Below are 24315 nucleotides of genomic sequence, written 5' to 3'. Positions count from 1 at the left end.
GCTCTCCTTTCTGACTGTGTGGTCAGTTCTACCCTAAACAAAACCTTAACCATTTAATTCCCCTGATTATAATATTCAGTCTTCAGCAGGAGAGGCAGATGATCAATAAAAAGCAGTTTAAGGAGTCTGTTAGGTCATTATGTGACTGTTTCTTTGATGAACAGGCCCCTCTGTGCAGAGATTTCCTGTGAAGTGTTTTTTGTTTCTTTATTCCCCCTTCAGTGACACCTAAGCAGCCCCCAGGACTCCAGCAGCTGCTCCCATGAGGAGGATCAGGTGGTGCCACTTCACTGCTGCTTCATTTCAGGCAAGTGTCCCACTAGAAATTCATTCCTGGCCCCAGAATTGGCCAGGTCACATCCCTGAGCAATCCAGAGAGGCAGAATTGCCTTAGGTGGGCTGGAGTAAAGTGAGGTTATCAATGAAAGAGAACCATAAACCCTGAAATTTCATTTCCTAACACTGACCTTTGGTAGTTGAGACAAGCATGGCTGGAGGTCGAGGCAGCATCAAGCCCTGGAGGTCAATTTTTTCTTCATCTCCTCTGGCCCCAGCTGGTGAAGGACTCTGAGAGCTGCAGAAAAATGATAAATATTAAATGAAAAATATTAAAAGGTTCTGACTCAAACCTACTTTCTGTGACAAATCCAAGGCCACAGAAGCTTCTCTGGTAAAACTGCTTTACTGGAAAAGCCATTTCAATCCCTTGTCTGTGACATGAGCTGCATCAAGGTCTCTCTGACTGAACATCTTTTCATATTACTCTCCCTGAGGCTCTCTGTGTTCAATTAAAAGTAACTAATGCAAAATAGCCAGCTTGGCAAAGAAATCTGGGAATCAAGAAATATGTCAGGCTGCACTAGCAGAGCTTTTCCCACCCACAGACACATCCTAGTTGCTATTCACTTTGGGTTCTTTAGGCTGAGTTTAACCAGTTTGAAGGGTTCGTGTTAGGCAACAAGCATGATCCAGTCTGGCAGGGATGTTCATGCCAGAGAAACTTCCACAACATTCCTGCACATCCAAAAGGACCCAATCAGGGCAGGGTGAACAGAAGGTGTGGTTGAAAGCCAGGGACTGTCTGGGAACAGTTTTGGCTGGGACTGTGAGCTCAGGCTGCTCAGGCAAACCTGCCTCATCCCTTGCCACCACCACGGAGCTGGCTGGAACACATCCTACTTGCTCACTCCCAGGAGCCCACAGCATTTGCAAGTCTAATCTGAAAAGGGCAATCTGAGCTGCAGTTTGTATTCCTGTCTCCCAACAGACCAAATTACCAGCATTAGGAGAAAGACAAGTGCATTATTTAGGATGTAGCACTGCTCAGGACTGGGTTATACCAGAGGAGCAGAATTCATCATCTTTGTAAGAGGAAAAAGGCATGCCTGAGGAAAATAAACAAATAAAGAGAATGAAACTTGGCCAAATTGATTTTTTTTTTTCACATCTTAAACATAACAACGATGAGTCGCTGGTTGTGGTCAAGCAGAGCTGAACCCTGACACATAATCCTCCACAGCAATCCACAGGTGAGCTCTGCCACTCACAGAAAGCACTGACAGCAGTGCAGAGGATCTCACCTCCAGCCTGCTGCCTCTGACTGCGCCACCCTGTCCCCAGGATAAGGCAGGATGCCTAAAAACCTCTCCAGAACCTGCAGGTCTGGGCTTTCTGCAGCAGTGTTTCTCATGCAGTTAAAGGTTTATAAGCCACACACTTTTTCACACACTTCTCTCATCATCCTCCAAAGAACCTTTTTCTACTGAATCCCTTAATCAGTTGACACATGGGGCAAAGCCAGAGGTTTCCTAGGAGAGGGTCACTCAGTGGCACACAGCCTTGCAGCTCTTCTCCAGCACCAGGTCTCCAAATCTTGCAGCAAGAGTATGAATTACAGGCCTGGATACCAGGGAACAGGGAATGGGAAGCAACTGCAACTGTCCCACACCTGACACATCCAGGAACTGAGAGAACAGGAGCTGGAGCTGTGTCAGGAGAGGTTCAGGTTGGATTTTGGGAAAGGTTCTTCCCCAGAGGGTGCTGGCACTGCCCAGGCTGCCCAGGGAATGGGCACAGCCCTGAGGCTGGAGAGCTCCAGGGGAGCAGGGTGGGATTGCTGGGGCAGGGATCACAAGGTGGGATTGTTGAGGTGTCAGTGCAGGACCACAGGTGGGACTGGATGATCCTTGTGAGTCCCTTCCCACTCAGGATATTGCATGATTCTATGATCTGCTGCAGAAGAGAGGAGGATTTCTGCAGACTGCATAACTGCCTTGGAAATACAAAAGTAGAGGAATTGCTGCCCCTGCACAGAGATCTCTGACACAGAGATCTCTGAGTGCCTCCAGGGCTCACTGCCTGTGGAACACCAGCTCCAAACCATCAGGGGCCATCACCTGGAAGCCAGGGGCAGGATTCCAGCAGCTCTCCCTCCAAACCAGAGACACAGCTCCCTGTGCACCTGGCTGGGCAGGGGCAGGGACACAAGAGGCTCTGCTTGGCTCTGGGCCCTGGGAGAGCCTTGGGTGATGTCCTGCAGGATGCCATGGGCTCTGGGCCCTCTCACAGCCAATGCCACCACTGGGGGCACCTTGCCAGGCTCTGAAGTGTAGGAGGAAGGCAGCTTTTCTGTGGAAACAAACACATGTGTGAGTAAAACATGGAACAACCCACCCCAAAGTCATTCACTCCACTCAATGGCTCTTTTCAGATCTGTCAGAGCCAGACTTCAACTGAGGAATCACCTGGTTACCTGCCCTGGGAATCACTCACCTGGTTACCTGCCCTGGAAATCACTCACCTGGTTACCTGCCCTGGGAATCAATCACCTGGTTACCTGCCCTGGGAATCACTCACCTGGTTACCTGCCCTGGAAACCAATCACCAGGTTACCTGCCCTGGGAACAACATGGGGAGAGATGCTGGGAGCACCTGCACACTTTTACTCAATAGCAAACCTGAGGTTATTCAAGGCAGTCTGTTGAAGAAAGAGGAATTGGATGCCTCATGTTTGCTGTGAAAAGTTATTACAGAGCAGGTGATGCACTAGAAGTGTTCCTGCCTGTGGCAGGGGTTGGCACTTGGTGGTCTTCAGGGTCTTTTCAGCCCAAAATGTGACTCTAGGTTGGAACTTGGGGTTTTCAGGGTCTTTTCAGCCCAAACTTTGACTCTAAGCCAGCACTTCAAGTTCATCTTGTTCATGACCACAAGCAATGCTGGGAGACTGAAGTACAGGACAAGAACAGGGGCCTGAGGAAAGGGATGTTTTTGAAGGGGATCACAAGCTGGAAATCTGGGGACTTCTTTTTTACATTATATGTATAATGCTGTAAGGTCCAGACAAATATTTGATTTGCCACCTTTAATTTTCTGCCAGGATTTGAACCCTGACTTCTCTTATTTCCTTCCACAACTCTTCCCTATGACTCTGGCAAACCTTTCTCCAGCATAGCTGGGGCCCAGGAAGTAACCCCAGAAAAAGCAAATTTGCCTCCTTTCCAGATCTTACTGCAGATGTCAGAAAAAGCAGCAAGGTGTGTGATTTTCTTCCCTAAGGTTTAAAAACATTCAAATGTATCATTTCTTGCATAAGAATCAGAAGGCAGAACACAAATCTCCAGAGCAGGTAGATAATGGAGCAACTGGCTGTAAATATTTAAAATAATAATAATTTTAGAGTTATCATGCTAAGGGTAAAAATCGAATTTACAAACTTGCACAGCAGTTCTCAGCTCAAATAAATTGTCTCTTCATAGGAAATATTCTTAAATAATGGTGCCTGGTTCAGAGCATTGAAGCAGATCTGCTGCCTGTCAGCTCCTAATGACTGCTGGTTTTATGGTTTTCATATTCATTTCTGGAGGCCTCCTCCATTTCTCCAGCTCTCCCCAGGAATGTGTTCTGTGCACAGCACCCAGACAGCTGCAACTGCAATCCCCTTCCTAAGGCAGCCTGCTCCTATTGCTTTTAAGAGCAGAAAGGAGTGAGGAGTCTGGGGGATTTTCTTCTGCCAGAGGAGAAGGAAGCCCATTTCTCTCTCTCTCAGCCTGCCTGTGCCTTTCCCAAGAGAAATGGATTGTCTGGGTGAGATGGTGGCACATCTGAACCTTCCAGAAGAAATTCCTGGCTTCAAAGGAAGCACAAGCCACAGCAATCTCCAAACTCTTCAGCTAAGGGAATACCTGTTGCTCTGGAGCTGTGCTGCAGGAGCAACCAATAATATTCCATAAGGCTTTAAGACAGGCTTCATCACCTCTGATTCTCAAATGGGAGAAAATAAAGACTTGAGTGGTACATGCCAGTATTTGACACATTGGTGTCTGATGTTCAAGACTTTGTGATTTGAGTTCAGAGCCCCAGATCATGTTTATTTACCTTATCCTGCTGGTCTCCCACCTCAGATGGGATTCTATTAAATAATGTGACAATTTGGTGATGGTTTATCAGCCAATGCAATTACAGGACAGATAAATCAGAACTCCTGAAGTCCCACAGGCAATGAGATGGGGAATTGTGGAAAAGGGATGCTGAATTTTCTGCAGCTAAAACCTTCAGGAGTATCAGTGGGGAACTAAATAATTATATTTAACTCACATGAGCCTATCTCTGGAGCTCAGGGCACTGAAATGTGGGAAAGCTCACTGCAAAGGAACAACAGCTAAAGTTTGAGACCCAAAACTGTATCAAGGGTTAAATATTCAACTCATGGATATTCAACACTGGGAACAGAAAGAAAGAAACAGTCAAAGCTATTCTATAGTTTGTTTTGGGAAAGATCCAGGAGCTGATAGAGCAAATGTGACTGTCATCACCCTTCACCTCAGTGCATTTGCAGATCTGTGCCCTCCTCAGCATGTGGAGGCTCTGGAGGAGAAGCAGAGCTCACCTGAGCTGGAGAGCAGCAGGTGCTGCCCGGGGTAGAGCAGGCGGAGGCCGCAGACATCCAGGCCAGAGCCCAGCAGCAGCTGCAGAGTCCGATGGCTCTCCAGGGGATTCGGGAACAGAGCCTCAAACAGCAGCACCATGGCAACCTGGACAGCCAGAGAAAAAGATGGGAAAAGGAGGGAAGTGCTCCCAAGCCCACCACAAGCTCAGAGCTGCAGCTCTGCTGCTCACCTCCTGTTCCCAGCATGGATCTGCACTGACAGAGCTACAGAGAGCCTTGGGTTTGGTTTCTGTCTATGGGGATTCACACAGAAGGCTCTTGGCTTTGATAAATCACAACTATCAATAATGATAATTTAAGCTATTTCTGCTGGTATAATTTTGCCTTTTGTCACATAAACCTACTAGTAAAGAACTGCAAGGCCTCTGGGGCAGAGCCCACAGTGCATCCCTTCTGCAGTACCATTTGCCCATCTTTCTGGATGATTAAATAATAACAGACCAACTGGTTGTGTCTTTATACCTTTAACAGCATGAAAATCAACATTACAAAAATATCAAAAGGCAAACACATCACTGGTACTGTCCCAAATTTACATTCCAGAGTCTTCTTTATCAGTCTAATCCAATTCAGCCCATCCTGCTGTAGGAAGACACCAACACATTCTGAATGTTTATACCCAAAAGGGAAGCAAATTATTATTATTTTCCCCATCAGAGAAACAAATTGTTTTAAAAAGCAACCTTTATGACAGGGAGTTGTGTGGTTTTGTGGATAACAAATTGTCTAGCTGGAGATCAGACAAGCTGATTTTCTGGCCCTAAATTTGGGCATGGTTCTCCTGGATGCTGAGCAGCTCAAGGATTTCCCCAGCTCAAGGTTTATGGCTGCAGCAAATGCCAAATGAATCCATCACTACTGGACACAGAAATGAAATGCTACTGCCCCATAAAGACATTATGAGGCTTTACCATCGTGATAAATGAAGATAGAAATTTACTCAAATCATATAAAAGTGGTCTAATTAGGAATAAAAGCTTCATTTCTTTATATGTGTCTAGCTCAAGCTCTCCTGCTTTTAACCCAGTGCTCACAGCAGCCAGTAAGGAAGGATTTTCCTGTAGCTGCTCTGAGTCCCTGGGGCTGCCTGGGCTTGGGGCCAGCTGGGATAACGGAGCCATCCAGCACTGGGAAGCCTCAGGAAGTGCCAGTCTGTCCTTTCCTCAGGAGCCTGGCACTTGGCCTTGCTCCCCATTGCAGCTTGCTTGAGTTGTGCCTGGCCTGGTCTCAGACATCACCAATTGTGGCCACTGGCTGAATCCTGGACTTTCCACCCTGGCCTTGTCACTGGGGACTCCACCTGCAGGGCTGTGCCCAGTTCTGGGGCCACCAGCACAAGAGAGATGTTGGCCTGTCCAGAGGAGCCAGGGAGATGCTCCAAGGGCTGGAGCCAGGCTGGGAGAGCTGGGGGTGCTCACCTGGAGAAGAGAAGGCTCCAGGGACACCTCAGAGCCCCTTCCAGGGCCTAAAGGGGCTCCAGGAGAGCTGCAGAGGGACTGGGGACAAGGGATGGAAGGACAGAACACAGGGAATGGCTCCCACTGCCAGAGGGCAGGGCTGGATGCGATATTGGGAAGGAATTGTTCCCTGGGAGGGTGGGCAGGCCCTGGCACAGGGTGCCCAGAGCAGCTGTGGCTGCCCCTGGATCCCTGGCAGTGCCCAAGGCCAGGCTGGATGGGGCTGGGAGCAGCCTGGGACAGTGGGAGGTGTCCCTGCCATGGCAGGGGTGGCACTGGATGGGCTTTCAGCTCCCTCCCCACCCAAAGCAGTCTGTGGCTTTGTGACCCTGGGCTGATCCCCATTACTGCTGCTGGCCCTGCCCTGCTCTTCTCATTTCACATGGGTGAGTCCTGAACATTTTGTGCTGCACTCCTAACCAAGAGCTAACTGAAATCACTTTAACCTTCTCTTCTCCTGGGGTAGAATCAGTACAATTACTCCCTGCTTGTTTGTACAACACACACAGTTCCTGAGGGTCAGGCAGTACCAGAACCTTCAGAAATTTCTTAGAATGTTTCTGAGCTCAAGTTTAATCAAAGTTGTGCTGTTTACTGACTTACAGTCAAGTGGTTTCAGGTTATCAAAATTTTGTCTACTCTAACAGATTTGCACCTGGTTGGCAGCAATTTCTCCAACCCACACGTTTCAAAGTTTAATCTTCTGTGGCTCAAAGCAATCAGCACATCAATACTGATGACATAAAATACTCAGCTGATATATTTAGGTCTGAGAGAAAAATACTTCAAGATCAGGATTTGTATCAAAGCTCTAGATTGAAATATTCCAGGGCACTTAATTGTCTCTCAGTGTCCCCTCTCAGCCCCCAGATGAGGAAGGAGGGGGTTGTTTGTTGTTCTTTACCTCGGTGTCTGTGTCTCTGCAAGCCTCCATGGCACTGCTGTCAGGGAAGTGTTTGTCATCACTCTCAACTGTCTGCCAGTAAAATCCCTCTGGCACTGCAAACACCTTCTCCACTGCCTGAAATGCACAAAAAAAATCTCTCATTTCCATGTTATCTTGGTCCCTTAAAATAAATCAGGAAAACCAGGATCTTATGGCCACAGAGCACACGAGGATGCAGCTGGTGGATTAAACTCAGCCCAGTGTTGTTAATTCATATAATTTGCTTTCTTGCAACAATTCCAGCAGCTCCATTTAAGTGATATCCCAAGAATATGAATCTGCAACTGCTTCCCAAGAGCCTGAGCATTCCCAGGGGCCAAGCCAGTGACTCCCCAACACTCAGAGCACCCACAGACATCACCAGGAGCTGCATCCATCAGCTGAGACCTCAATTCTCCAGGACTGAGCATCAGCAGAAAAGAGCTTTGTGGAAGCAATGCTCTAATTAACCAATCAAATGGAAGGCTAGGGAAGGGATGCATGAACTTCCACATGCCTGTAGCCAAAACAGCACGTTTCTCCTGTGCCCATGTCACCACAAGTGACACATATCTGTTAGTCTCATCCTGCCACATCCTCATGGATAGGCAAAAAAATGGCATTTAGGTCACAGCTCAACACAAGCACAGCATTTCCCCAGGCTCAGCACCTTATTTTGTTTCTCATCCATTTTCTGGGCAGCCAAGCAAGCAACTTGTACAAGTGCAAGTGCAAGGATGTGTCACTCAGGAGAATGTGCTGTGACTGCATGCTCTGTGAGCAAGGCCACAGTCCAGGGACAAAGGCAACTCTTGAAAGTCACATTTGTCAGCTTCTGGTTTGAACATTCCAGAAATACAGGTAGTTCACAGTGGGTAGGAATCATTCCAGGGATGAAGAAAAAAAGGGAGTCACTTTTAAAACACAGGTTCAGGTGTAGCTCAAAGAGGCTTCACTATTTTAAAGGATCTACTCTGATTTACAGTAGGTGTTAATTTGTCCTCAGCTCATGTGGACTGACCTTTTCAAAAACAGAAAAAGAAATTAATTTTCAACATGGTCTCATCAGGACTTTTATGGTGGACAGAAAAGGGGCTAACCCTGCATGGAGAAGCATCCACTCTGCATTATGAGCTCCATATAATGAAGTTTAATTGTGTGATCACCTGAGAGATTTCGGGTGTGCTGCTTTGCAAATGATCGGCACTTCAGAGCATTCCACAAATGCTTCAAAGTAACAACCAGAAAATTAAATTCATTTGAATGTTAAAACCCCTCTGACAACTGCCTTTCCACTTCAAGTAACCTTTTGTGTTGCCTCCTTCCTCTGTTTCCTGTGTTTCATGAGATATTTGCCTGAAAGCAGAACTGGGGATTTCACTTTTCACCCTGTTCCAGCCAAATCAACTGCACCAAACCAAGGGCTTTGGCATCTCTCCGTGAATCTGTCCATTCTGTCCAGCAATCCATCATTCCCCAGCCTCCACTGCTGATATTACATTACACTTGGTTGCTGTGGAAAATACCATCAGAGAAAAAGGAGATTTAAGGAAAGGGATAAAGGGATCTTCCCCATTTCCAGTGCATGATGCCAGCTCCTACCTGCAACAGGGACACAGAGCAATGAGCCCAGACAAGCCCTACAAAGTGGGAATGCAACAAAATCCCAGTTTCTTATTTCTTCCAGCTGTTCCTTGAACAAACCTCGTGTCTGTGAATGTTCCAGAAGGAAAAGAAGGGACAAACGTGATCAAACCAACACCAGCCTCCATTTCCATAGAAACCTTCAGGATAATCATCCAGCTCCAGGACATGGGGTGGGAAATCCAAGGGGAGCACCCTGGGGTAAGCTGTGGATCCATGGTGATGCTGCTGGATGTGGCTGTGGCCACAGCTGGGAAGAAAGGCCTGTGGGAATTGTTCCTCTCATCTGTCACATCTATTTTCCAACAGCCAACCTGAACGGGAGTTCACAAACCAGCAGGAACTTGAAAAGTCTTATTTTTCCCAGAAAATCCTTCTCCTCATGAATTAGAAAATGGACAGATGGGTGCAGGATGAGCACCCTGCTTTGGCCAGCCTGGCTGAAATGTGCCAGTGGAGAGTTCCTCACACAGCCCTCCTATGCCATCAACAGGAAAAAACAGGGAGAAAGTCACTTTTTCCCTGTGATGTAGGAGAGAATTGCATGGAGCTCAGTTCTAATACTGAGCTGAGCCCTTTTGGACACAAAAAGAGAGAGGGACCCTCTGCAGGCAGCTGCAGGAGCCTTCTCCTACTGAAATAACTTGGTACTATTTCTGGTTATGATACTTCAGTGATACTTTTAATGTTCTACAATAGGGTAGGTATGAGAATTGTATTGGTTTCACCTCAGGGCTGGTTCCTCTCACTCCTCCAACATCACAGCAGCTGTAAATCCTTTCCCAAGCCTGTGGAAGCATCAGCTCTGAGTGCTGACCTGTCCCCAAACCCTGCAGAGTGGTAAAGAGGCAGCCCAGCCATTGATCCCTACCTGAAAACACCTCTCAGTGAGGCCCTGAGCCCTGTCCCAACCCCCCATCTCCTTTATCCCAGGGAGGAAGGCTCCCTGCACTCAGCAACAGCAGCTGCACAGCCCCAGGGACACTCTGACTTCTGCTGTGACAGGTTTCAAACCCCAGACTCATGGAACCATAGCCATGTGTGTCTGCAGGGCTTCTCACAGCTCTGACATCCTCTCCATCCACACTGCCACAACCAGGAGGAAGCAGGGAGGGAGGGCACATCCATAAACTCCTGGCTTCAGTTTTTCCTTTTTGCCAGTTTATCCTTATTTAGTTTGGGTGACAAATTCCAGCTTCTGCCACCTTAAGACACTGAAAAGACCACTCTGTGCCACAGCTAGGATTGAACACATACCAGTTCTTCCAAAAGCATTTAAAAGGCACCCCAAGCTCCTGCTTTGTTTCAGATAATATTACCCAGATGAAGGCAGACAGTTCTGGGAAGGAAACTCACAGGAGAACAAAATCCTGCTGTAAAATCCTCAGCAGAAAGAAGAATAAGCACATTTCAGAGGAGACTGGAGCTGCAGCAAAGTCATGAATTTTAACTGGCACACAGAAATATGACCAAGCCTGTGATCCCCTCTTGGTGCTTACAGTGTTTTCTGTTCCTATCTCTGACAACAAAGGAAGAGCTTTTGCTGTCAAGTGATCTGAGAGAGTCTTTTAAGTTGCAAGAAATCTTCCAGTCTGTTCCCAGCCCCAGCAGGAAAACAGAAACTTCAGGAAGAATCCCCATTACTCCACAATCTCATCTCCTCACACACAAGGCAAAGATCTGCTCAGCCATTATCTCTGTGAGACAGCACCAAACCCTCTGGAGAAGGATGCTGTGTTGGCAGTACCTGCAGAGCCAGGTGGGAGTTCTGGGCTCAGGTAACCTCTCCCTGCCAGCCCTGCTGAGCACAGCAGAGAAAGCACTTCTCTCTCTCACTCAGCAAGGCTTATGTCTGATGTGATCCACCAAATCCTGCCCCTGAATCAGGCAGATCACTCTCAAACTCTCTCCTCTCCCTGCTGCCATGTGCAGGAGCACAGTTTTCCTGGTAGAATTCAGATTAACACAATGCTGAGTGTGTTCCCTGCACATCTTCCCTCCTCACTGTGCATGTTCACTTCACATGGCTACAGAATTCAGTACAGGAAAGTGGAGGCACCACGGGCAGCAGAAAGTCTGGGATAGAGAGGGCTCATCAAGGAAGACATGCAGTTCTGGTGACTGATTTCAGGCAGCTTGGAACGGATCTCACTTCCCCTTGTTCCCCTTCTGGATTGGGAAAGGGATATCTTAAACCCCAAAGACAGAATGAGATAGGAGCTCCCAGCCTTTGTGCCCACCAGCACTAAGGGCAAAGCACAGAAGCTTGAGAGTTCTTTAAAGCTGCTCTTTTCAGGAATAGTGAGTGATGGACACAATCTAAATGTGAGGAAGACTGAAAACCTCTAATGTTTTATTCCTCTCCAAGCTGTGCCTTCATCTTTGTTCCAGCTCTGGTAGACATCAATGTAGTCCTCCCTCCTTCTAAAGGTTTGAGGTTTTTTTATTTACAAATGCCAGTGGCTGCCTGAACTCCTGGCTCCATGAAAATAAATGCCAGACTCCAGCAGGATTCAGCCAGGGCCAGGATGTCACCTTCTGCCTCCTGAAGATACAGCTATTCTGGGCTTCAGCTATGGATTCTTTTCTATAAATGTAAACTGATGAAGTCCAGGACAAACAGTCCTGGGAAGTCCCAGACAAGCCTTATCCGTGTGGAATCACCAGCCAGACGTGCTCTCACCAAGCTGCTGGTACAACTTGAGCAGGCTGCACTGCAGACTCAGGGTGCCAGCCAGGCAAGAGCTGACCCTTTACACCAACTCAGATAAAGACAAACCACAGGCAAGATCTGAAATCCAAGGGCAGGATGAACCTGTTCTTTTGAACCTCCTGCTTTAGAGCTTCAGCCTGGATGTCCCAGAGCCGAGTGCTGGGCTCCATGGCTGCCACTGCCAATGCTGCAGGACCCATCCTGCCAGGTCTGAGCCCATGTGGGGGAGCTCTCCTGGGTGCTTTATCCCTCCCTAATGCCCAGGTCAGCTGCACAACAATCAGATCTTTCAGGCTTTGGAAGAGGAAAGCACAGTGCTGGGCCGTGAACTAAATCTGGGAGCTCCCAGCAAGGTGGGGATCAGGTCCGGGAGCTGAGCAAGTTGTGCTGCTCTCCAGGGAGCTCTGGCAGCATCTCCATCCCAAAACATGCCCCAGCTTGGGTGCTGCTCACACAGCATGAAATGAGACAGAACACATGGGGCAATAACCCCAAATCAAACCACAGCTGCCACCAGCACAGGCACTGGAGCACAGCAACCCCCAGCTCCTGCAGTTTTGGGATGTGTGAGAGGCAATGCCCACACAGCCAGGGCCTGGAGAGTTGGGTGAAAGGCTGATGTGGTAATGTGTAGCATTCCCTGAGCATGCCTCCCTCAGCACTGAAATTAAAAGAAGTTACAGCAAAAGACAGTGGAAGATGCTGAAGGCAACTCAGCAGGGCCAAGGCCACGGTGCTTGTCAATGAAATAATGTCACAGCCCTGAGTCTAAAGCTCAGAGCATTCTCATGAGCTCATGCTGAAACACTCACACACCTGAAAGACCCTCTGGAAGTGCCTCCCACTCCCTCTTCACACAGAGCTTGGGAATGTCAGCTCCAAATCTGTGCCTCAAGTGCACAGAGCAACAAGTGCTGCATCCAGGGCTGCTTTTCCAGAGGGATTCCAAATTTCAGCAGCAATGGCCAGCTCTTCATGTATCCAACATGGTTATTTCAGAATTTGAAATAATGTGTGCAACTTTCAAGGCTTGTGTGTGTGAAAGCTCCTATGGCAACACAGTTAACATCATCTCCAGCAGGGAAAGCCCAAAAATCTGAAATTTCACATGAAAGAACTGCTCTACTTTCTGCCAGTCCCCTGCCACACATCAGCCTTGCTGTTAGGTCAGTCTGTGCTGCTGGGCATTTTCAGCAGGCCTGGGCTACAATATCAGCCCTCTGGACCCATTTCTGGGGATTCTTATCTACAATTAGCCAGGGAAAAACAAAAACAAAAACAAAAACAAAAACAAAAAAAAAAAAAAAAACACAAAACAAAAACAAAAACAAAAACAAAAAAAAAAAAAAAAAAAAAAAAAAAAAAAAAAAAGACAAAACCAGAGCTTTGCTTAAGCAAAAAGTAAAGAGGGAACTTTGTGCAGACCTGCCCCAAATCATTACTATTTAAAAAGCCCACACAAACTTTGTGTCAGAGCAGGGAAGCTGCTAAAGGAGCAGCAAGAGGGGAACTGATCACCAGGAGGTGCAACAAAATCAATTCTCTGGAACTTAAAGTAAAAAATCTTCTTCACCTTGATTTAGGGATGACTGTGGACAGAGAAGGAGGGATGGAGGTTCCCCTTCTTCCTCCAAACCTCCCTGAAAATGCTGCTGTGCTCTGACTCCTCTGTCCTGGCAGGCACCTGCACAGGTTGGAGCTCAAGGACATGCAAGATGAACATCAAGGGCTGATGTCCCAATGTCCAGAAAAACTGAGGGAGAGGAAAAGAACTCCAGCATGGACCAAAGAGGAGGAGGAAAAGCAGCATCAACACTGCCCTGTGTGTTGCCTGTAGCCCAAAGGTGAATGTTTGCATCCCGAGGCTTAGCAGCAGAAAGTACTTTTATTTTATACTAAAATGAAGAAATCCTCTTTCTGCTGACAGGGACCTTGCAGCTAAGAGCTTCCACAGGGATGTTGTCACTCCCAACCCAAGCTGGGCTTTAATGACTGCATTGTGAGCTGCTGCTCCTATCAGGAGTGAATTGCTGCAGGTTAATAGGCTCCTTGCACAGCACTCATAAAAATGCCTCCAAAAACCAGCTCAGGCAAAGCAATCTGTTTGGGGTCCAGAAGAGGCAGAAAATCCAGCAGACAAATTGACTGAAAACAAGACATTGGCTCATGCACTAAGAAACAAAAAGCATAAAGGTTATTACAATTACTGCTGGCAATTGCTCCCCAGATCACACACAGAGCTGCTCAGTACACAACAGCTTCCCTCTCCCTCCATTTCTACCCATTTTTCCCACCATCCTGCCAAGATTTCTCTCTCAGACTCTGATCTACCTGGAGCAAAAGCAGGGATTCACTGCATGCTCCTCCAACATGTGGGTGCAGGCTCTTTGGGCTGCTTAGTTCTGTACACACTGCCTCAAAACAAATGTATAAATGTACAAAAAGCAAAGCATGGATCACTGGCCTTGTACCAAACCTTCAGACCAAAGAAGTTAAAAGAATGTGATACTGAGTTTTCTATGCAGCACTTTTTGGTTGGCTTTTAATGACACTTGGGAACATTCTCAGTTGGTAGCACTTTGCAAAGCTCCAGGGCAGACATCAGGGTGAGCTGCTGCCTGCTGAGAGCCTGGCTCATTGAGCCCTGCTTTGGAAATCAGCCTGGGACAGTGGGAGGTGTCCCTGCCCATGGCAGGGGGTGGGATGGGATGGGCTTTAAGGTCCCTTCCAACCCCAACCACGCTGTGATTCCATAACTCTGTGAAAAAGCCACAACACCCAGTGGTGTCAGCCTCACTCAGGCCTGGGGGGGCACAGAGCTCATGAACTTGGGAAGAGAATGTGGTTTTTAAATTGACATCATGTTTTCCATGGCATCAAGGCAAAGATCCACCCCCAGAAAGTGCCTGCTATCTCGCTGTTCAATTCCTAATGATTTATAATTCCCCTAATAAGGGATTTGCATAAAAGCCCTGGCTGTTTTAAATGATGCCTTATTTTATGCCTTGAAAGCATGGAGCAGATTTATCTTTTAGGAGTACGTCAGACTCTTTATGGCTCTTGCTTCTGCTTGAAAGCCACAGTGACTGCAAATCAACAACACTAAGCCTCCTTTTCCTGCACACAAGTGGGATAAACCTTTAGGCAAATTGCTAAGTGCACTGCTAAACCCCTAAGCTTTCATGGCATTGATTCTTACAGAGTCATAGTAATCCCCAAATCTGGTTGAAATGGCAGAAAAGTTCTCATGCTACATCATTTTCAAAATTAAAACTTCATTGGGAATAAGAATTGCAGGCTTTGCCATTCCCTGGAATTGTGTCTCAAGGGTTTTGTTCATCTAAAAATATTTGGAAAAGACCACACTTGTCCAAAGGCTGGTGCTGTTGTGGGAAACAAATAAACAAAACATTCCCTTCCAAGGTATAGAAATCAGGTCATATTAAGTGCTGCTTTGAAAACCCACTCTAAATATTTACACCAAGGAAAGGCTGGTAAAGGTCTAAAAGCAGCACTGAATGACCTCAAGGAATAAATTCCCTCAATTAGTATAAGGAAATCTTGTAACATTTCATTCAGTGGAATATTTGTTATGGAGCACTTGCTAATCTGACAGAAGTGAAAGGTTAATTATTATTCTGCTTATAGACAGCAGTGAGTGCTCCTGCAGACATTTCCAGGCAGGCAAGAGATTGGAAGCACTTGATTTGGAGAGGTGCTGTGTCCTTGTAGCTCACACACTTCCCTGGAAATCCACACATATTAAAATCACAGAATATTCTAATATTAGAAGCATTTGTTTTCAAACTCTGTTTCAATCTTTTGCTAAAGCAAATGAGAATATCTGTTAACACTGGAAAACCAACTTTTACTGGAGCTGATCAAAAAATTACCACGAGTCCAAGCATTTCTGTACAGTACCTGAGGGTCAGGATTAACAGCAGCGATGTCACTGAGCAGGACAGAGGGAATGTCAGGAAGAAGTGGGCACAGCTGGTTTTGGAAGTGACTGGCCAGTTCATCTCTCCACCAAATAAGATCTGGAAGCCATGTGGAGGTCAGAAATGCAGAAATCTTCTGGTAAAACCTGGATGCTCCCTGGAGATGTTCTGCAGTCTGCAAAGAGTGGTTAAAAAGCTTTGGTGATGGTTTCAGAATTCTGTCTGTACCTTGCACCTGCAGCAGCTCCTCCTCTGTCCAGGGCCATGCCAGACTCCAGCTCCACACAGCTGCTCTCAGATTCTCCACACCAACCCTGGTGGGACACCCTGCACCTCCCAAACCCCCACAGCCTTCATCCCATGCTCATGCCATCCATCAGCTCACAAACCCTGCTCCAAAGCAGATCCCACCACACTCAGAGGGGAAGAAAAGCCCATCAACATTGACTTCCAAAGGCTTTCCTAGGGCTATAAATGAAAGCACTGTTAGTGCCCCATCCTGCAAGTGTTCAATGCCAGGGTGCAGTGAGCAATCTGGTCCTAGTGGAAGCTGTCCCTGCCCATGGCAGGGAAATTAGATGGTCCCTTTAAGGTCCCTTCCAACCCAAACCATTCTGTGATTTTTTCAAGACTAAGGCTAATATTAATACTGATACTTTAATATTGAATACTGCACTGCTAAACTACTGTTTTCCATCATTTAACCTCTCCTCTAAGCTTCATTATTCTTCAGGTTGATTCTTAATTAACAGGATTTTCAGAGAACAAAACCAGTGACCTCAAGGAGACCTAATTATAAATTAATAGACTCAACAATTGTGCAGAACATCTTCTCTCCACCAGTTACTTGAGGGAAGTGAAGATCCTGCTCTGCCCTGGTGTGATCTCACCTCGGGTCTGGGGCAGTTGTGGGTGCCACCATATCAGGATCTAAAGCTGCTGGAGAGTGTCCAAAGGAGGGACATGGCCATGGGGAAGGGTCTGAGGAGCAGCTGAGGGCACTTGGATTGTTCAGCTGGAGAAGGAGACTGAGGGCAGAGCTCAGCAGGGGCTGCAGCTCCAACCTCTGCTCCCTGGGGCAGGGACAGGACCAGGGAAGGGCTGGAGATCAGGAAAGGTTCTTCCCCAGAGGGTGCTGGCACTGCCCAGGCTGCCCAGGGAATGGGCACAGCCCTGAGGCTGCCAGAGCTCCAGGAGTGTTTGGGCACCAGGGATCACAGGGTGGGATTGTTGGGGTGGCTGTGCAAGGCCAGAGGTTGGTCTGCATGATCCCTGTGGGTCCCTTCCCACTCAGGACATTCCACCATTCTGTGATTTTTCCATCTAAAAAGTGAAGCTCAAGAAGGAAAACTCCAATCAAAGGACAGAGACTGGGAGCTCCTCTTTGCCACCAGGGAATGAAGTGATGGAGGAGCCCCAGAGCTCCACACAGGGCCAGTGGGATAATAATAACAACTATATAATAATAATAACAACTATATAATAATAATAACAACAACTATATAATAATAACTGGCAATGCCTGGGAGATTCTTAGAGAACAGAGGTTGTACAAATCTCATTCCCATCAGACATGCCTGGAACTGCAGCCTGTCTATCAGCATACAAGGATTACAGGAGGTGCTCTGGCATTTCTTCTGACAACAAGAAACCAAAACCAGGCAGGGATGTTGAAATCTGCCTCACTTCTAGCAGTTGTTTGGAGAAGGGCAGAAATAATTACCTCCAAAAAAAAAAAACCTGATAAAAATGAGAGGAAACAGCAGAACCACTGGAACAGTGATTTTGATAGGATAGTGGAATAGGAATAGATGCATCCCAGTTGAATAAGCCAAAAGACTTGATGTGCTAAGGACAGGAGCTTTTGTCTGGAGAAGCCTCTATTATAATTCTAATTATAACTATTACACCTTGGGAAAGAGAACTGCAATGTGATAAATAACAAAAGATACACAGATAGCAGTGAAGTGGCCAGTAAATAAGAAATGGCTCAGAGCCCCATTTTGGGGCTGAAAATGGACTCTGGGCTCTACACATTAATATTAAAATATCATTTGTCATCATGGATAACATTTACACATACTTGGTCTTTTTTGCATAATCTGAAAAAAGTAACTTAAGGTCTCCCTAAATTCTTATAGCAAACAAAAGCACCTGGAAACCCAAATCTATTTTAAAGGTAAGCCTTGAAAAGTGTCTGGCTGTGCCCACAGGAGGCAACTGGAACCAGAATGAGTAAGTGCCCCAACAGGATTTTGTTTTTCAATTCAGCCATTGAAAACTTGCACATTGACAGGACAGTGAGAGACTGAGGGCTGCAGTGTGAAGAATAAAGTCCCCATTTCTCTTCACAGTAGCTGAAGCTGCCCAAGGGCAGGAACAGGGAGAGACTTGCTGTCATTTTCCTTGTCTCTGCTGGGGCTGACATCCCAACTCGTGTTGTTCCTCCCAGCTCTGATCTCTGCTGGGGAAAGCAGCAGCTCTACAAATGCCTCAGGAAAGAAAGACTGACACAAGTCAGTGCTACCACAGAGGCAGAGCCTCTAATGAGGGACAGGAAAGCCAAGTTCTGCTTGGAAGAACTGCCCCAACACCTGAAATGTCACTGCAGTGCAACAGAGCTGAGCTCAGAAGTTTTTCATGAGGAAGGTGCTGAGGCCCTGGCACAGGGTGCCCAGAGCAGCTGTGGCTGCCCCTGGATCCCTGGCAGTGCCCAAGGCCAGGCTGGATGGGGCTTGGAGGAACCTTGGTGGAAGGTGTCCTGGTTTCTTGCAGGGATTTGGGCTTGATGGCTTTGAATGGCCCCTTCAAATCCAAACCACTCTGTGATTGTGACAAGGACTGCAAAAACTGCACAGTGCTGTGAGTTAACCCTTCCCAGCTCCAACCAAACACTCAGGGCAGCCTGAGCCCACAGCTCCAAAGTTCATTCAGTTCTGGAGCCCTGGGGACATCTTTTGGGCATAATCAGTGCTCAGTAATTTTGGTGCTTTGGCCAAGCCCTCAGCTGGAATCAGCAGAGAGCAGGTCAGGCTCTGTCCCTCCATTTGCCTTCCTCCACTGAGGAAACACCTTGAATTCAGTTACCTTGGGCAGGAACCAACACCAAATCCTTGTCCAGTCCAGCAGAGCCTGGTCTCATCAGCCTCTGCCCAGGGCTGCTCAGTGACTAATGGAAAAGCTGATCATTGTTTTGGGCTGGGTTTTTTTGGCAGTGTTTTCATCATGACATTTGGTGCCAGCATCCATCATTTATTTTCAGGAGTACTGGAGCCACGGCTGTCAAACTCTAGGTTTTGTGATACAACATGGGGAAATCAAATTTTGCTGCTCCCAGGCAGCAGCTGCAAGTGAAGAACACTTGCTGCAGATGAGGAGGGGATGCTGAAGTGTGTTTTAAAAACATGTTCACATATCCTGCTCCATTTAGGCTCCCCATGGTGTGGCCAGCAGGTAGAATACAGACACCTGGGGATGAAACAGGCAAAAACAGAATAGAAAATCCACTCCCAGCTCACTGAAGCCACTGAAGTTGCTTTGAACCATCTGAGAGGAACTCAGCAAGCACAGGGCAGAAATTCAAAGGACTGAGTTATTCAAGCAAGTGGCTCTCAGAAGATCTGGGGGACACAGGACTTGCTGCTTCCCACACCCACCTGGCCACAGTTCCCAGCAAGAGTCACCTAGACTGCTCAGGTAAAATTGGTACTTAAGCAATACCACCTGAAAAGCTGTCTCCAAAAAGAAACAGGTACAAGATGCTCCACCCTGTACCAAATCAGCTCTGTGAAAGACAGAACCAACAGAGCAGAGCCCAGAGCTGCAATTTCACAGCTTTGCTGTGGTCAGGACAGGAGTTCATCATATCTTACATCACATGTGCTAAATTTCCTTCCAGTTTTACTGCACAGCTCAGGTTCTGGGGGCCACCAAAATTGAGGGGACAGGCTCAGCTCCTGGCACTCAAATAAAAATAACTTCTCCTCCTGTGCCACACTCTTCACATGGTTAAAATAAAGGAGGAAAAACCACAATAGGTACCAAAAGATGTGTCTCCTCCAAACCCAGCTAATTTTTTGCAGTGTGAGGTTACACTAATGAGCAATTGACAAAAAATGATGCCACAGAGAGCTGGTTTCTGGTCTGCACATAATCCAAATGCAGCATAACTGAGGGCAGCTTGGGTTGGCAATTAGCTGAGAGCAATCCTTCAGTCCCACAGTACTGGGCTGTTCCCCATCCCAATCTAGGCAGCTCTGTCTGGAATTTGAGCTTGAATTGGCACATGCAGGCCTGCTGCTCAGTAGAGAGCAGTGGTGCCTGCTCTGTTTGCACAACTACCAGGTGTAAATGCTGCTACTCACTCCTGGCTCGTGGGTGTCAGGGCAGCTCTGGGCTGAAGGTTCCTCTGGTGCCCCCAGGCAGGCATAGAAGGCCAAGCCTTCCTCTCTCCAGGCTTGCTGCAGCCCCAACACCTCAAATGGAGCTTTGGGACCATCCTTCCTCTTCACAGGAGGCACCTGGAAATCCATTGGAACACAATTCCGTTTTTAGATGGACTGAAAAAAACCCTTTTTTATCTTGCTGTGTTGCTTTTGAGTAGATCCCCACAACAACCCAGGGAGCACTCTGCTTTGATTAGTAGATTAGCTGTGGTTTAGCCAGTAGAAAAATCAATAAAGACCAAATTAAATAGGAATAACACATTGCTTTTGATAAGCCATAGGATTTATTTTCTCAATGAGAACTTGCAAGCTCTGACTCTCCACCAGTTTCACTGTGTGGAAGCAGGAATTCACATTATTTCCCTGGTCCAGCAAGGGGTGAGCACAGAGCCCCTGCCAAGGCTGCCCAGAATGTTCCTGTGACAGCAGCACTGTGTGTGCCTTCATCAGTGACAGAGAGATCAATCCAATCTCAGCTCACAAATCAATGCAAGGGCTGCTGCAGCCTTCCCTAAGAAGCCCTTCCCTAACAACCCAAACCCCAGCAATCCCCATCCTGTGAATCCCCTTTTAGTTGGGCTCAGGTGATTTCTTTTATATGGATTTTTTTTTGTCCATGTGTGTGTGGCAAGCAAACATTCTATTTTCCAGTTTATAGAACTGATTTAAAGCAAAAAGGGTAAAAAGTGATTTCTGCAACCCCAATACATAAATTATTATTGTGAATATCAGTTTAGATCCAAGGAGAAGGTTCCAGTAGGACAGACTGTGCCTTGGCTCTTTAGGTTGCTCAAAGTCAGATGAAACATAACCCACTTGAACATGCAGAATACACAAAAAAATCTTGATTATAAGTTCAAAAAGAGAGAGAAGAGACACTTGAAACAGCCTGGGAAGGCACTGGGATGCTCCAAAATGTCCAGGGCAGCTGGCGAAAAGGGGCAGAAAACTCTGGGAAAGCCATACATAGGGAATCAGCAAAGCCAGGAGAAAGGAAAAGCAGAGCTACCTGATCCAGAACATGCTCTGGATGGAGAGAAAGGCAACTCTGAGCTACAGACTGTAATTCTCTCCCAGGGCTCTGGTGGACACAGAAACTCCAAGTCTTGTTCTCCTGCTTTATACCATCACTAGTCTCTAGGTGCATCATCAGCTCTAGTTACTGCATATACAGCCCCAAACCATTTACAGGGAGATAAAGGCCTTTAAAAACATGTTTTTAACACAGGGCCAGGCTGGATTTTGAAACTGCTGCACAGCCTAGCTGGATCACTCAAAACACCAGCACCAAGTCCTGCACTGCTTTGAACACTGGATTCCAGCACATCTCCAATGGGACCATAAGGATATGCTGATTTACACAAGCCAGACAATGGAATTGCATGGATAACCAGCTGAGAATTTGGTCTAAAAATGCCTCAACATTTCCAATTCTTTCAGTAAAGAAATCAAAATTCTTCATTGCTATCCAACAGCCATTTCAGAGCCTGTGTAGAATAAATTGGTGGATTTTGCCCCAGTTTTTCTGGGGCACAAAGTCCATCTGAACATGTGACCCTACAGCCAGCAGAGTGACACAGCCCTGGAAGCTGAGAGCTCAGGTTTGGTTTTTTTTTTAATGGGAATAACACAAGAGAAAGAGTTCACACTGCAGCTGGTCACAAGCTAACGAGTCTGAATGGAAAATTCAGGATCCAGGGCTGTTCCAGTGGCAATTTTCATTAGCACTGAACTAACACTAAAGAATATTAGCAATGTTTTAATGCAAGCACGAATATCATTAACAATTAATTGTGTTTAAGTGGAGTTTAAGTGATTTAAAAGCCTGGCTGCACAGGGTGAAATCTACCTTGACTGCATGGATCAGTATTGGTATCTCAGAGTCTTTCCCAGAAAGAACAAGGCTACTGAGCAGGAAGGAAAAATCTACATTAGGGAGGAAAAAGACACTGTTTTCCCTAGAGAATAAAGGGTAATATGTATGGGAAGGAGAAAGGATGGGGTGGTTTCTTTAGAGGAGAAAAATATGTGAACCAAAGGACAATTAATGCAGCCCCTCACTTGTTCTCAGCACTCTTGATTACAGGAAGGCTCTGTTCTCATCTAGAACAAGTGGTGAAAACCAGGAACCTGTGTCCATTGCCAAGGACAAAGCCTAACACCCAGCAGTCACCTTCAACAACTGCAAACCTGCCTCAACAGTTTTTCACTTTTTCATAAACTCCAGACACAACCCAGCTCCACTGACCGGTGAGACTTTAATTTGCTGACTCTGAGGTGAATTAGAACATAATTTCCATTTGTTCAGCCACTGCTTTGTAGCTGTTGGGGGGCAGAAAGGAGATTTGAAGAGTGATTGTGCATTCACTGGAGGTCCAAGTACAGCCCCCATCACCCAGAGCCTTTAGTGCCAGCTCACTGCACTCACCAGGGACAGCAGCCATGCCACGAGTGCCTGGTAGATGTTGGCTGCTCCCAGCACCTTGTCAGGCACCTGTCCTTCACACTGATCTGTGGCCACTCTGCCACAGCTTGCCAGCCAAATGGTCATCAGCAGCACCTCCTTTTTCCCACTGTGGGATCCAGGCAACGTGTCAATAGCTGGCAAAAAAGAGGCTTCCTGTTAAAAAAAATAAATAGTATGAAAATGAAAGTCACTGGGATTACTGGAAATGTATTCCTCATCAGGAATTAATTACATTCATTGCCATCACAGGAGGGGCATTTAACACCCAGAGAGCATTTATCAAAGAGGGAGAATGAGCCATAAAAACCAGGTTGTTCCATCAGTGACACCTGCCTGAGCACTGCAGGTTTTCTTGGACAGCTGTCACCTGGCTCCTCATTTAGTCACACACTGCCTGGTGAATGGAAGGTTACACAGTCACAGCTGGAAAAGTGTGATTGAATTTATTCTGTATTCAAGACTCAGTGTTTGGGGTTTTTTTTTAATCACTGAAAAGCCCTCAAACAAGCCTGATAGTGTGAAAACTCATTATTTTTTGCTTCACCTAATATCCCTCATCATTTCAGAGATGAGGTCACAGTTAAGGGAACTCACCTCCTTTCTTTACTTCAGCATTGATAGCTGGTTATTTAGGATGCAAATTCCCTCTCCTTTAAGAGAACTGTTCAAGACACAACTTCAAGTTTGAACTGTGGACTTACAGCTTTTTGTCCCTCCCCAGATGCAGCAGCTGCAGCTGTAATTACTCTGCCTTGTTCTTCCTATCTATATTCAACTTGCTGCCCCTGACATTTCTTTGGTAAATTAGCCAGCAAGTCCCTAAAATCCCAAAGATTCTCCAGTACTGCTCCTCAGCAGTTACAATCACAGAATCATGGAAGGGATTGGCTTGGAAGGGAACCTTAAAACTCATTTTCTTCCACCCCCTCCCACAGGCAGGGACAACTTCCACTGGACCAGGCTGCTGCAAGCCCCATCTAACCTGGCCTCATGTTTTCAGTTGCTCCATGTAGCCCAGAATGAAGATTTCTGCCCACACCTCTACACTGAATGAAACCTTAATTTGATTTACCTGAATTTACTCTGAAAGCAAAGTAAGCTAAATCCAATTACAGCCACTTTAATTCTGAATTAAAATGTCCAAAAAGGTGTTTCATGACTAATCCACTTGACAAGTTAATGTAGCTTGACTTTTGTGCTGCTCCTCAAAACAGACAACTTCTTAAAGTGGTTTAATCAGGAATAAAACTAAAGTAGCTCTACTGTGTCACTCAGTGCTTTGGTACTATATAAAACTGTAATTAGTAATAAAGGCAAAACAGCCATGCAAACCTGTGTGATGTTGCAGATTTGTATTAATTAATACAAATTAATACTTGGGTGCCAACAGAATTCCTCAGGGCTTTGACACCATCCACTGAAATCCCCTGAGGAAGAAGCCTTGGGAGAAACTCTGGGACCATGAGGGAGCAGTGACCTTCTCCTACAGCCTGTGCTGGAGACAGGATTCTTCCTTCCTCCCTCAGCAAGGGTGTGGGGATCAATCAGAGGAGGTGATTTAAGAGTTAATGGCACAAACAGTATCTATAATTAATGTTTCAGCAAGAAATCTCCAACTATTCCAAACTTCCTCAGGCCAGCAGCAGGGGAAGGCTCTGTGGGCTTTCTGACCAAAATCAAATTAGTTTATTTATTAAGGTTCTTTCTGACTGAAGTTTTGGTGAAGGTTGGACCTTCCCTCTCCTCCCTCTGCCAGCCTCCTCACCCCAACAAGAATC

At 46.6% G+C, this 24315-nt stretch overlaps 1 protein-coding gene across 1 annotated transcript in view; it reads right to left on the bottom strand.

Moving 5' to 3' along the window:
* DNAAF8 (dynein axonemal assembly factor 8) overlaps positions 1 to 24315 on the bottom strand; it is an 87971-nt gene that overhangs the window by 38005 nt on the left and 25651 nt on the right. The window contains 7 exon segments of the mRNA XM_056503683.1: positions 468 to 574; positions 2397 to 2628; positions 4886 to 5030; positions 7307 to 7423; positions 15606 to 15800; positions 19990 to 20145; positions 22499 to 22690. Coding sequence (XP_056359658.1) covers positions 468 to 574; positions 2397 to 2628; positions 4886 to 5030; positions 7307 to 7423; positions 15606 to 15800; positions 19990 to 20145; positions 22499 to 22690 — 1144 coding nt within the window.

Source organism: Oenanthe melanoleuca, chromosome 14, assembly GCF_029582105.1.
Source record: "Oenanthe melanoleuca isolate GR-GAL-2019-014 chromosome 14, OMel1.0, whole genome shotgun sequence".
NCBI classification, from domain to species: Eukaryota; Metazoa; Chordata; class Aves; order Passeriformes; family Muscicapidae; genus Oenanthe; species Oenanthe melanoleuca.
This window is presented reverse-complemented; position numbering and strand designations above follow the sequence as displayed.